The sequence below is a fragment of the Aythya ferina genome (assembly GCF_964211825.1).
Source record: "Aythya ferina genome assembly, chromosome: 5".
NCBI classification, from domain to species: Eukaryota; Metazoa; Chordata; class Aves; order Anseriformes; family Anatidae; genus Aythya; species Aythya ferina.
The window spans coordinates 59,331,045-59,346,129 of NC_140301.1; the positions used below are offsets into that span (position 1 = coordinate 59,331,045).

The 15,085-nt window shown below is 39.7% G+C and overlaps 1 protein-coding gene across 1 annotated transcript in view; it reads right to left on the reverse strand.

Annotated features, from left to right (window-relative positions):
* MNAT1 (MNAT1 component of CDK activating kinase) overlaps positions 1-15,085 on the reverse strand; it is a 120,386-nt gene that overhangs the window by 61,813 nt on the left and 43,488 nt on the right. Inside the window, exons 4-6 of the mRNA XM_084520886.1 lie at positions 13,341-13,444; positions 9,030-9,170; positions 3,689-3,814 (exon numbers count right to left, since the gene is read on the reverse strand). Of these exons, the coding sequence (XP_084377012.1) occupies positions 3,689-3,814; positions 9,030-9,170; positions 13,341-13,444 (371 nt within the window). The remainder of the gene's footprint in view (positions 1-3,688; positions 3,815-9,029; positions 9,171-13,340; positions 13,445-15,085) is intronic.

The window sequence follows — 15,085 nt, forward strand, 5'->3', positions numbered from 1 at the left end:
AAATATTCAAATATGCTGAAAGCCTGTTCCTTAATATGATGAGCGGAAAACTCTGAAGTGCTTTCTCCCCCACTTAGAGAGGCTAAATCAAACTGACTGATTAGGTGGGTACGCTTCATGCATGGAAGACATAATTTATTGAAATAAATTTCAGAAGTTAATGAGATCCAGTAGAACGCAAAGACAAAGCAGCTCCTGTTTGAAGGGAGCAAAACAACAGTTTAACAAAAGGAAAAGCGAAGATGGAAACCCTACCTCCCTGATCTAATTGTCTCTCCCGTGCTATAGGGGATGCTCTTGCTTAGCTTACCAGTTGCAGACATTCCCTCCTCCCCCTGTAAGCACAGGAACTCCACAGCACTCACACGGCACCTCAGATGAGCCAACTTCCTTGAGCTTTGCCGGGGAGACTAGAATGGGCATGCCTCTTAATCCAGAAACGGAGAAACTTGTCCAATTATCAGTCAGGCAGAAGAGCACCTCTGACCAAGACCATCCCAGGAAAACCACTCGTGTTCAAGCTGAAAAAAAACAAGGACTGCCACAACTGGCATGTAAAGCCTTTGTGTAAACACGAGCTCCGGATCTGCCAGCATCTCGGCTAACTTTATCTGGATTCCCTTCTTCTGAACACAATTAAGGACAACATCCACCAGAAAAGGTCAGCAGCCAAACTACTAGGAAAAAATAAACACACTGGGGAAGAATGTACGTGGTTGTGTACCATCTGCATGATGCCAAAACTCTTTACTGGTGAGCCCAGAAGAGAATTCGCACAGAAACAATACTTTGTTTGCACAACTGTAGAGCCAAACAGAGCATTAATTAGAACTTTATATATATACATATATCACAATACTACCCTAAAGCTGCCCCACCAATAAGCAGTGCAAACCCCATGGCTTAGAGGAACAAAGCTAGAGCACCACGAGGTGCTGCCCATGACGAGCAGCACAACAAAAGCTCTACCAGCTCCACCTATTTCATGTGTACAATTAAACAACGCAGAGGGACCGTGCATCTCAGCATTTTAGAAAAAAAAATCAATTGGAACATATTAAGTATTTCATAAGGTGAGCCTCAAGGTAGGAATTCATCCAACACTGTCACTAGGTCAGGAACCACACTAAATCTTACATGATGAGCACTGGTGATTTTCACAAAACCCCATTCTGAGCTGAACAACTTGCATTCAACTACAGTAACTTTCCAAAAGGCATCCCAGTCCTGATCTGAAACCATCAAGAATTAGAGATTTCATCACATTCCACTGTCAATTCTAACAGTGGGGCCAGCTAACCACTGGAACATTGTGAACTTTAAGGTCTCGTTTGTTCCCTCAGTTCCTATTTGTTTAGCTAAGGTTGCTGGTTCTTGCTCCATTTGCTGTTGTGCTGCTCAGACCTGGCATTTTCTGCATTGAGGAGGTACTTAATGTACATTGAGTCATATCTTAACCTTCTCATGAACCAGAGGCAGAACGCAGTACAAAGCCCATCCTACCACCTTTGGATGAACCTTCATTGCTTTTAGTTGTCTTTACGTTTTTCCCTTTCGAAATGCAGTCAGCAGAGCGCTTCAGTGCACGAGTCTCTCCAACGCTGCCTTCAGCAGTCCCTTCCTATTTGCTGCACTACTATTTATATATCCAAGACTTACACACATGCTGTGGTTGAGGGTCAAATTCATTTACGTGCTTAGCTAAAATTCCAAATCCTTCTCACGGAGCCCATTATTTATTATTCTATTTATAATTTTGCATTTAGCCATATTAAAACATTTCATTCAAAGGAGGCCAGCCTTTCAGAAACGGCCTGTAAAGCGCCAGCTTCCATGTCATCCACAGAAATTCAGCATCTGCTTCCAAACACTGAACCGTGTCCTTCCGTGTCCCTTCTGTACTTACCCACAGAAGTATTCCCATGCCGTGGTAACCAGTCACTACTTTAGGAATTACAATGTAGCCAGGTAATTAATATATAATGTCATTTCTATAAAATTCTAAAAAACAATGTCAGGTGATAATTAAATCAAGCACCCTATAAAGAAAATATGGAGAGAGTCGTCATTCTCAACCAAACCTGTAAGTTTATCTCTGCAAAATCAATTTTGCTAATCCATCTTCCTTAAGACACTTGTCACAATCTTCAAATAGTCCTAACCTTAAATGTTCAAGCTTTCTTTTTTTTTGTCATTTTAATCCAAGACAGTGGTCAGTAGAAGAGGGTTGTTTGTTCATCTGGGACAGAATAAATAAACTTGGTCTTCTACTCACACCTTCTGAACACCAATAAAGCAATGATCAGTTACCTGGAGTACCTCCACTTATTCCAAATACTAAGATTTAAATGTCATGATGCTAGAGATCTCCTCGTCCAAGTCTTTCATGTTTTTTGAATGAAGTTTATTCCAGTCTGCAGATTTAAAATATTTGCTACTACACAATGCTATTGAAAATCCATTTACAAATGCAATGGAAAGTATTTCCACTGTCCTCATTGTGCAGCATAAGCTACATGGAAGCTTAACTTAGCCCTCCAAACTAAGCTAGAAAGACCAAAAGCTTTTAAAAAAAATCTAAGAATATATTCTAACAGCTAGATAAAGTGGAGGCATTCAGTTAGAATACTTTTTAAGCTGAACACCTAACACTTTCTGTCTAGTAAATGTCACAGAAAAAAAAAAAAAGAAAGAAAGAAAAAGTAAGAAGATATGATTTGTAATACAGAATCGTAAGAGAAAAATCTGCACAAGTTTGCAAGAGCTGACACTACTTTTGGAAAAGCAAGCTGCAAATGCTATTATATTGTAAGCTCTTCGGAGGAAACAGACGCAATGAACACAGCACAGATATCTCTGACAAATCAAATTGATTAATTGATGGGAGACTGGTTTGATACAGAGGTTTTTGCTTCGTTTACTTTCTGGTTTGTTAGGGGAGGTAGGGAATGTTGGTCGTTTTCAAGACACCATTTAGCATTATCAAGTCTAACATATAAGGTCTAAGAAAAGTACAGGGATTTTTTTTTTTTTTTAAAGCAGGGGACAAATTAGGTGCAAAAAAAAGAGTAGTAATTCCCACTCCCAGCTCAGCCACCCATATAAAATTCGAATTTTATTATTATTTTTATTTTTAAACATTTCCACGCACCAGCTCATATGTACTTGTACCATATCACAATAAAAAAAAAAACAGGAAAGCTGACAGATCTTTAGCTGTCACTACAGAAGTAACACATTTGAAAAAAATACTTGTAGCTTCCTAGATTCCAACGGCAATGAAAACAGCATCCTTAACCATTTCCACATTGTTTGTCTCACACTCGGACTATTTCAGTGCTCAAAGTAAACGTAAAAAGAGTGCAGTCTTGTCCTGAGCTACCAAAATTTCAGCTTCCAAAGATGTAACACAAATGATAGACAAAAGCATTCAAAGTACAGCACCACTTTGCTGGGAAAGAGGTATAGCTTGTTTTGGGGCAAAAAAAAGGTTTCATACATTCTAAGTAGCAGAATGATGAAATATTTTGACTGTTCTCTTTCAATTATATAATTAGAAATTCATCTGTTTCACATAATATGCAACTCAGGTTTAAATAACCTCTAAGTTTCGTGTTAGGAAATCTTGGCTCTTTTGAAAGGCGTTCAAAAAAAAAAAAAAAAAAAGAAAGAAAGAAGCAGGTCTTACCATTTTGATGCCAGTGGAAAACGTGACTGGTTTGACAGGTTTGGGTTTTTCCAGTTGCATTTCTAGCTGAGTAGATCTGTCCTTATGCTGAGCTAAAAGCAGCGAAGCAGGAAGGCTGGAGCTCTCCTGTAAGCACACGAATAACAAAGCTGAATGCTAAAACAAACTAAACACAAATTAATGCTGCATCTACTTGAAAACCGTAAGTTGTGTCTGAAAGGCCATCACTAGCAGCGAAGTGTAATACTGAGTATCCTCTGTATGAAAAACAGTTTACAGAAAGCGATCATTTTCAGTAATAAGAAAAAGCTGCAGTAACCCCATAAATCAGAGTAACCTGCAAACAACCATTTTTATAGAATCCACATTAAAGACGATATAACAGGCTCCTTATTCCAACTAGCCAACGCAACTATATTTATTAAAATTATAAAAAGAAATTAAAAGTTAATCAGAGAAGGAATAATACAAAGTAGTATAACTTGGATCAGATGTTTATCTAAGACACATTCTTTCTACCAATGAACTCAGACCAGTTTGAAATTGTTTCCCATTAGATTTCACCTGAGGCCGTTTGGAAATGATCCTTGCTCTGCTTTGCACAATGGCACTATTGTAAGTGCAACCAACAGCATATTTATTTTCTCCTTCACCAACTTATTTTTAGGGAAGCCAGCCAATTTTTTTAAAATATATAAAAGTAATAAAATGAATAGTTAAGCAAATTAACTGCTAAAACTCCCGTGTTTAGGCTACAACAGAATGATTATTAACATACATCTACGTCCTACATTCTTGAGAGAGTCAGAAAATTATTGGCCAGGTAGTTTGCTAATAAACTAACATGACTGTCCACATGCATGCTGAATTCCTCTAGATTTCCTAGCTAGAACAAAAGTAAAGTTGAGAGCAAAGAAGTTCAGCATGGTTATGCCCGGAGATCTGTAGCGCAGAGTTTGTCATAAGGCACTCAAACCAAGCAAATACTGAACTATGAATCATATTTGCTACTCACCAAAACCAACCACACTGTAATCTACTGCACTGGGATTTATTTATTAACTTAAAACAGTTTGGAGGAAGGAGTTAGGAGTTTTGATGCCATGAGATGCCTTGCTGTTCTCATAGTATCCTGGAAAAATCTCCCAGAGTCATCACAAAGCTTGGTTATGCTTTACACCTACTTTGCCCAACACTCTCACTCCTCTTTCCATGTTATTGTTGTGTGTTTTTTTTTCACTCATTTTGTCTTACGACTAGATTGAAACACTAAAAAGCAGAAAAATCTCATGGGTTTTGATCCAGAATGACCAATAATGCAAGATAAGGGGTCCTACTGAAACTTATGCAGTTCCCATGTGAAGGGTGTTTAAAAACCTAAAACTACTGACCTGATTACTGCACAACAGAGAGAAAGTTTGGACAACAAACACGTTAGTTGACAGTCTGTGTCTTCACAACACTGTACATGTCCATAAGAACCAGGCAGACCCTATGTGCTGCCTGCTGGCAGCACAGTTTAAGGATGCTGGTTTCTTTGAAATTTCAGATTTAATACTCTGAAGAGTGGGAATTATTCTCTGGTTTATTTGACCCTCTCATATCCCTTAAACATTCACTGCATTTCCAGCACAATAACTAAAGGAAGCCGGTTTTTGTACAAACTTCTCAACAGTTTTGCATTAACACAATGGTCGGCAACCAGATTACACAACTGTGGGAAATCAACACCGTGCCAGCAAGCCACCACATTCACGATTGTTTGTCCTTTCTAATATGCACATAGTCCTTCTGTTAACTATTAACACAGAAACAGAAATCAAAGATCCAATCCTGTAAGCATTTATCCATACCGGCAGTTTTCGGTATGGGAAAACAAACCGTGTAACGGCACGAACAAAGCCACTTACACACAAACATTTCTGAAAGATTTCTCTCAAGAACCCTGAGGTTCTGGCAAAAATGGGGACACTTGACATCTTTAAGGCACCCTGCCCTTTGTTTGTTCCCAAGCTAAGCCATGGCCCAGGGAAAAGCTGCCTCTTTGTCAAGTGCTGCAGTGCCATTTTGCTCCTACCTGGGAAGCAGAGGCTCTCACAGAGGTTAGTCCCACAACACAGAAGACACCTAAGAGCAGTTCTGTAACCCTTTGTATACAGATGAGTTTATACAGTAAATAAAGGAAGTGTTTTAATGTTTTACTAAGCCCTTATTGCCCACCTTTAGAGAGTTACAAAATAAAATAAACCACACATCCCTTGCAATAAAACGTAAAATACATTTGAGACTGCGAGTCTAAATTACAACAAGGTGCCGGGCTTTTCAAGTGGGAGGTTATATTGTAAAAGGGGTCACTTATAATGAAGGCAACATAAAATCTGCTTAACTGAGCAGCAGGAGGCAAAATGGACAAGAGGTAACAGGGTAGGACTGGGAGCAAAAGCACCTGATCACTCTTCCAGTAGCCTGAAAGCCTTGCTTACCTTTCTAGCACGTCCCACTGGCCTTCCCTTTCCTTCCCAGCCAAGCTCTTGGAGCCTGGGCCTCGAGGCCAAGCCTTTCTGCAAGTCCTACTGAGCTCCTTCTCTAGGCTGCCCATTATCCATCCACAGCCTGCTGCATGACATCCTAAACACCAAACATTTCTGCGCCTTTTCCCCTCTCTTTTCTCTTAATGCCCAGTATGGGGAAAAAAAAAAAAATGAAAAAAAATCACCAAAGAGCTGGTCACAATGGCTGCAGGTTCCAAACACCAGGTGATGCATGCAAAAGAGATGATTTCAAATCTAAAGGTGAAACGTTGGCTTTCCCACCTTCTTCTGTACCCATAACCCTGCCAAGCCACTGCTTTTGCCCCTGGTATCATGGTACCACTGCAGCCAGAACTTAGTCCTTGTGGTTTTGGTACAGTACCAGCAGGCAGAGATGGGAGATTTTTAAACTGTAATTCCTTCCATTGCTCCCTCTCGCACTTGCTTTTGCTGCGTTTCTCAAAGAGAGCACACATTTCAGCTTTACTTACAATCAGCTTCATTTTCAGATTTGTAGCACAGCATTAGAGGGATTTAAGAGACCATAGGAAATGTTTATTTGTTTAACAACTGCTGGTTTTCCAGAGACTTTGTAAGTCATTGTACAAACACTTCAGTGCTGGTTTTATAAACCTTTAGTATTACAAAACAAGTTTAGGCCCAAATCTAAGGTGACAGTGCTCCTTCATAAACAGAAACATAACTTAAAATTGCCCAGTTTCCTTCCTCAGCCTTTAAAATCACCTTTCTGTAGATTTTTAGAATATTAAGACATGTTTTAATAGCAATACATATGCAATCACAGTTAAAACTACCTATTTTGGTCATGTTTTAAGGATTATTTATAACCATTCTTTCCCCAAGCCATCTGGTGAAGCAGGTTTCCAGTAACACCAACTGCTGTGTCAAAGAACAACACTGATGTCTAGTAAATTAAGAGTGTGTTTTAGAGCAGGATTGAAGTTAGTCAGAAACCAGTTCAAAATCCCTTTTCTGAGACATTAAATACGCGTTCATAGGGCAGCTTTTATGAATTGATCCATTACTTAAACTATTCCTAATTATGTGGGTTGTAAGCACCTTGAAAGTGAAAAGAGACTGCTGGATAAAAAGTTACAGACTTGAAAGATTCTCAAGGAACCCTTCTACTTATCTCTGCTTCTGTCTACAAAGTATGTAACACCAGCTCCTTTCAACAAAACCAATGAAATGTTGCCAAGTCTCCTGGCTTTGAAAGTGACAGCTCTTCAGGAGAGCTCCAGAAACTCCTGAACTGCACATCAATGCTCTCTCTTCAAGTCAGTGCCTTCTGCTGTGGTTCAAAGAGGAACTCTGCTTTTTCTGGGAAAGTAAGAGAGCATCTACAAACTGAATGAGAACTGAGAATACAAAGTAGGAATTAATGTTATGAGGTAAACTGCAATAGGAGAAATTCTGAATTAACATCTGCCATGCAGCTTTAAACCACATACTGACAAAACTGCACACTGTGTAACTACATGCACACATAATTTGTTCTGATTTGCCTCAGTGTTATACACCAACTGCTATCGCGGGTGTTAGAACATGTGTGCATGTGTATGTCGATACACACACAAAAAAACCCTGAGATGTGAGTCTTGTTTAAAGAACAAGTCTTCACTGGGCTTCTCTATAGCCACACATCATTGCACTTCAAATGCAGAATCAGTAGCAAATTAAGCCAAAAACAAGATTAAGACCGTTTCCAGAAGTAGCTAAGTTCCATACCCAACCTATTATTTAGGTCCTCTGACTGAAAGAGTTGATTAATGTCCAATTAACTGAGAATCCTGTCCCTTTTTTTTTTTTTATTGTGCTCCCATGAGCTCAATCACTGCAGAGGTGATTGAGCTCATGGAGCAGCTCCTGATTACTGCTTTGCTTCACAGACACACCAGACTGTCGGCCACAGCAATTCAGGGCTGCTTAACAAGCAAACAGTGCTCAAACTTCACATTATGCCTGAAGCAACTTTGGAGCTCCTCTCTACCCCCTCAAACTCCATGATCAGACATTTACCACAGCAGATGCAACTGTCATCAGCTGAAGGCAACAGAAGTAGGCAGTTGCAAGGGCTAACACATGGCAGAACTCATTCATTATACATCAGGCTGGAGGTAGAGTAGTAAAAGTATCAGCTATGCTAGGGCAAAGCCATCCTGGATCACAGTCAAAGCCTGGGGCTTTCATATTGGCAAACTCGGTAGAAATCTAGACTGTTATACTAGCTCTTCTTCAGATATTCAGTGAAATATCAACTCTTAAGTAAACTGTAGAGTGGTTACACTCACTAAAGACACTTCAGAAATACACCTCTGCGTGTAAAACAGCAACAAGTAAAGAGCCTTCAGTGGAAGCTGAAGAAAAGAAAGAAACAAAAAAATAAATAAAACTGGTAGAACCATGAAATAAACCTTCTAAATATCCAAACAAGCCTTTCGGCACCTTACCCTGGATTAATTTTGTATTGAAACAGCCAAGAATGTTTTTTCCCTATAATTTCCAACCACCATTGGACATTCTGGACAATGATTCCATTCAGCCAAAGAACTAGTTGTGGTATCCCAGAAGCAGTCTCACACCAGTTCTTGGCTTACCAAAATCATTCAGGGTTCTTTGTAGCACTGAAATAAGTGATAGGTGACAAATAGTAGCACAAAATGGGCAAGACAGGGAAACAGAAAGGGGCAGATGTGTTAACTACACAGTTAACTGGAAGAAATGAATATAAATACACCTGCTATTTGCTCTGCTACAGAGCATTCAAAGCCTCCATTTTTGTTACTCACCAGTTCATCCAAGAGTGCCTGTTTATTCTTCCTTTTTATCATCTGTTGTAGTTGTTCTTCTTTCTGTACGAGCAGTCGCCTTTGTTCATTTTCTTGTCGTTCTACCTCTAAAGCTTCCTCCAGCTCTTCCTGCTCCCGCGTCTGAAACGGAAACATTAGAAATTCACTCACAGCAGCCTTCCTCCTTGAGCAGACAGGGCTCTACTTATCCACAGCTCTACTGCCCATCAAAGGACCTAGGGCAGCCCAAGTGATGGGAAAGCAGCCAAATTCTACCTTTTAAAGGTCATTATGGATGATGATTACACTGGACAATAAAAGGAGTTAGAAAGTTGTTTTTTTTCCTTGCTGCAATAGAAAAAGCATCCATCTAGATCTTGATTCTTTAAACGTTAGAGAATGACAATGGATTTTCCTTATCTTAGCTCATTGCTCCCACATATCCTATTTCCCAAGAGCTGCAAGTAAGTGACAGAAAATATAATTCTGCTACAGTCCCTGATCAACCCTCCCAGATCAGTTGCATCTTGTATGCAAAACACACAGCGTGGTTATCACTGGTGTAGAAGAAAATATCTTTCAATATTGAGAAGCTTATGAACTACAACATGTTTAAGCATGAACTGTGAATGTGTCACATTCCCCAAAAATCAGGTATTTTTCCTACGACTTGGATAATACTTGTGTGCTAACAGAAGTAGAAAAGAAACAATTTACTAGGACAAGGCGACTGAGGTTTCGTTTCAGGATTTACTTCTGAAGTCTTTTTTAACCTGTAAACTATCAGGTCGACTGTATTTGGAGCTCTGAGTAGAATAAAAAAGAGGAGGGCTCAAAGACTACAGAAGCACGGATGGGGAAAAAAAAATAAAAAAGCATTAAAGCTGAACAACTTTGTACTGGATAGAGGACCAAAAGAATGCTAGTTTGCAGGTAAGATGGGACAGAACAATAACATACAAAAACATTTTCCCAAATCATCCTTTCCAAAAACACTGAAACAAAGGGAAATCCAAAATAAGAGAGCAGATTGTTAAAGCTTTACAACATTTAAATGGATGATTGATCTATAGACATAGCTTAAACAAAATAATATTGCAGCCAAGAGCTTCGTAAAATCTTTCTCTTGCTACTAGAAGACCCCAAGTTATATCAGAAAGCACAGTGATGTGATATAAGCCAGAATATGCTGAAAAACAACCCTTTAACAGGCAGATCAAGCTGATGGGTCCCAGGGAGGCCCAGTTATTCCTGGATGCAAGAGCTGACACATCTCATCACTTGCCCCTGAGTCAACCAAAGATGCCTGTACCCTGTGAGTAGCAGTGACACTGGTGAACAGGTCACCAACCAGTGAGCAACTGAAACTGCACTGTCTTTGCATTTAACCAAAGGAAACAAACAAAAATCTTCAAGCTGTTAACCGAGGTTATTTCGAAGAATTAAGGGATCTAGTTAGTTCAGTCATCAGAACAAAGAGCTCAGAGCTTATAAGACATTCAAGTCTCTTCCATGATTATGTATAAAAGAACTTTGCACTAAAACAAAAGAAAACATGTAGGAAAGTGCTAACATGTCTAGCATGAAAAAAAGAGTCCAGAAAAACTGTAGTCAGGAATAAGTAAACTGATATACAAACCTAAGCCAGATCAGACCACAGCAATAACAGAAGAATTATCAGAAGTCAGATCAAATTCTTTCTGAACAGAAGACCAAATAAACCAGTGAAAAACAAGTGAGCTCAATAGGCAGCAAGGGTTGCGTCAAGCCTAAAGGTAACCTAGGCAGTTTCAAGATCTAAAGAAATGAAGGTAATCTTGGTGAAGCATGGAACAAAGTCAAAACAGCAAATGAGAAGAAATAAATAGAAAAAAATGCCACATTCAATAATGTGAAATCAATAAAATTTATACACATTCGCACCACAGTGTCTGGACAAAGCTATTTCAAGATTGAACAAAGCAGCAGGTGAAATTAAAGATCTAGTGCAAAAGCCAAAAGCAAAGTTACGCTGTGAGGGGACAACAGCAGTCATTTAAGGGAAAAGACAAGTTTGGAAAAACTGTAGCCAAGCTGGGCTTCAAAATCAGTGTGCAAGGCTTTTTTTAAAATATACACAATACCTAGTCATCATTTTGTTACAATAACATTTTCTATTTATATATAAATACAAAAGAATGACAAGAACCCTTTCTCCAAGAGTTCTGCAGCTTTTTACATTAACCTGTGTACTTAAACTTTTTCTCCACGTGGTCTGGCACCAAACCCAGAGATCTAACAGATGGGTTAGCACACAAGTAGCAAGATCACGAAGGCTTGTATTGAAAGAGCAACAAGCAGTCGTTCAAGTCCTGAAGTGGCTGGTTCAATAGCTTTGTATTTGGATTTGTAAGAACGAACGACACTCATGACAGCAGGAGTGATAGAACAGAGGTGAAAATAACTTACAGGCAATGGGTTTGGTGACATTAATTCACTAGTTAGAAACAAAAGAGGAGACGATGTGATGCACTTCTTGATCACTACTGATTCTGAACCTCTTGTATGGCAGTGCTACATGTCAGAAACCAACCACCGTAGGATCACACGTGTCAATGTGTTTCTAGCAGAGACGGGAAAATGATCTTACTTCATAAGAGGCAGTTAAGGTCTCAGCTATAATGCTGCTTTCAACTCTGCTCCCTTCTGCCTGCCAAATTCAAACTGGAACAGACAAATTATTAAAAAATAATAACAGCACCAAGAGCAACAGAGAATATCTGTTTCCCCTCAGGAGCAAACCACTACAGCGGACACAATTACTTGTCAGTCCGAGAATGAAGGGATAATGACTGACCATAAGAAGTTTAGGCTAGGAATTAGGACACCTTTTACTATTCAAGGAGTAAAGACAGTCCAGAACCTGACAAAAAGAGCTTCAGCTTTTGGGACAGGGGTAAATTTATGGGGAAGATCATGCAGTTTTTGAAATATCCACTGTGGCAAGCCTATTATTATGTTTCAATTGTTCAAAAAGAAATTAATCCAGATTTACTGGAGATCTGGAGACATGCAGGCTTGCCCAGCTTCCACAAGTCAGCCTCTAGCACAACAAGACAGTACAGAAAACAAAGACCCAGGGGCCTTGGGTGGGCACGGCGTACTGCTGTGCTGCTTGGTATGATCATGCTGTGAGTGCGGCTGCCTGCAAGTCAGGTAGATGAATGGAAGGTGGGCTGCAGGCAAAGCACCCTGTTATTACGGTGACCCTGGAGGTTGTGCCTACATCATAAAACAAGACGTAGCCAAAGATTTGGAAGGTCTCTTCAAGCTCTGAAGCACAGGACATTGCACAGCGTCAGACACGGAATAACAGATCAGAGATGGACCCCTAGGGAAATTTCCTTGCCTTTAAAAGGAAGAGGTTCAAACAAACATTTTTCAGATTCCGATCTCCTCCTGTGAAATCCTAGTGCTAAAGAAATCACTGGGAGTTTTGCCACAGACTTCAGGGGAGTGAGGACTTCACCCCTACTGATTTGAAAGCAAGTCCTTAGTGCAACTGGAATACAAACACAAAACCTTGTTATGTCACACTCTGGGCAGACATTTTCCTTCAAGAACCGATAACAATGTGTATTTTTATACTGAAAAAATACTTAACAGATTAAACTTTTCTTACAGAAAGAAATGCTTGCAAGTTTATTTTTAAAGACCAAAATGATAACTGAGCCATATTGTAATGAATATATCTTCAAAGAACCATGTGTTTTGCATACAGATCATGTACACAGTACTCCTGATGTTATTGTTACCAACTCTTGAACAAAAATTTGAATGTTTGTTTCAACATCTTTCATTTTAAATTTTGCATAAACCAGACCTGTGCTTTCCTTCAGTTTTACAGCTCTCTCTTGGGAGCTTCCTAATGTCTGCGTCTGGATTCCCTTTTCCCTTTGGATGAGAAAGGAATGATTGTCCTGGTGTAGGAATGAACTTGGTCTCTCCTGGATATTATCCAACGACACTGCCAGCACGCGTGCAGTAGTGATGTATTAGATGCAGGCTTTACTGCCCGGCCCTCTTTCTAAGCCCTTTCCAAAACAAAGGATAATTGCATTTCAACTATGAATTTCATCTCTTTAAGCAGCACTAAGTATCAGTATCACAGAATATTAGCATATTATATATTTTTTTGAATACAAAGCGAAGCATGCGTAGTGCCTTCAGCTTTGACTTGCTTTTAAGATACTTCAGAAGTGCTCCACACTGAACATCCTTTAATTCTTTAGCTAATGAACAAAAATTGTAAGGGAGAGAAGTTAAACTAACCAGTTTTATCTTGTTTTTCTGAATGACTTCTTTGTTATCCTTTTGGTACAGCTCCATTTTCTTTTTGGTGTTCTCCAAATCCACATTGTTAGTCAAGTTAAATACTGCATAAATATTAGAAAGACAGAAAACAACAGTATTAGGTCGGCATGCACTACTACAACAAAGAAATACAACTCATGTTCTCTATCACTTTCAGAAACAGACATGAACATCACGATAATAGAATTTACTTAAATGTGCCTTGTAAAGCAAGATACAATCTGCTAAATCTCTGCAAACTTCAACAGAAGCCAGTGACATTCCTTTAGATTTATACATCTCTAGCAGATGAAAATTTAAGCTTTGCATCCTATTTTGTGAAACTGGTAAGGATATACATGAATGATCATGATATTCTCAGTAAAACTCTGACCTTTTTGAGACCTAAGAACACAGTTATTCCTGTAAAATGAAGTTAGATTAAAAGACATACATTGTAAAACAAGGTTAGAAATTAAGCCATTCTACTTCACAAGATTATCTAGTGCACAAAGAACACAGAGACTGAATTTTCAGGTATACAAAAAATTCCTGTAATTTGATGACTTAAAAGGCACCAACATACAATTACCTTTATTATGAAGAATCTGTAAATGCATCCAGATTAATAGGTTAAATGGCATTCCTTTGATACCTCTTGGTAGTGACAGACTGTATCTCACATGATTACGAGCCAGCAGGGTCAGCCAGCAGGCTCCATAGTTTAGCAGAACATTCCCAATTATCTACATATGGCATGGCATATACCTCAAGAAATTGAACAGTTTCTATAACCAACAGCTTGAAAGATGTAGAAGGTTTGGATGACTCGTAATTCGATACAGTGCCTGAGCCTTTCACCTCCCGGTCACTGGTTCAATTGTGGGTCAAGTGAATTCCAACTGAAAGCCATTATCACTGCGAGGGCGCTTGGTGTTTGCCATCCAGAGAGGATGCCGGGCTCACACCCACATCCCTAAAGCTACTGCAGACCACGAACATACAGCATTCTCCCCCAAAACCTCAACGAGCTTTGGTTACGTGCCTACAGTAAGGTTACAGGAGCAGCAGAGAAATTTGCAGTGCCGTTGATAAATCCCTTGCAAGAGAACGATAGCACAGGGATTGTGAGAAGCCAAACCCTCAGCAAGAGAAAGGGGTTCTCAATAGAAAGGGGTTCTAGTGAAAACATCAGCACAGGGCCTGGAAAACTTTTATTTAGTTCTCTATTTCTGGTTTCTCAAGTGACTAGGGCCAAATGAACCTTAGATATAGGAGTAACTTTGCAGCACTACAAGACCAATAGAGAGAAATAGAAGGAATATCCATGAAGTCTGTGTCATTACCCATGAGAACAGCCCACATCCCAGTTTGGTAAAGATTGACATCCCTTATTCTTTTCTCCTCTCCACAGGTAACAAGGCAGAAATTAACTTTCAGGAGGGTTCTAAGTAAGAAACCTCAAAGAGCCTGGACAAAGCAGCTGAGAGGAACTAAACAAAGAGCAAGAAATCAAAGCAGAGATCAGTTACTGGGGATGAAAAGGGAAGGCTGAAAATGCAAGAGCCGTGAGGTACAGCTCAGAGCAACGCAGCCACACAGCACCTCAGTACTGCCCAGCAGTGGTGGTCCTGCTCCCACGTCCATCCCAGGCGCAGGTCTCGCCTCTGCTCCGACTGCAGGACTCTGGGTGCTCTGCGGTGTCAACAGAAACCTCTCAGTAA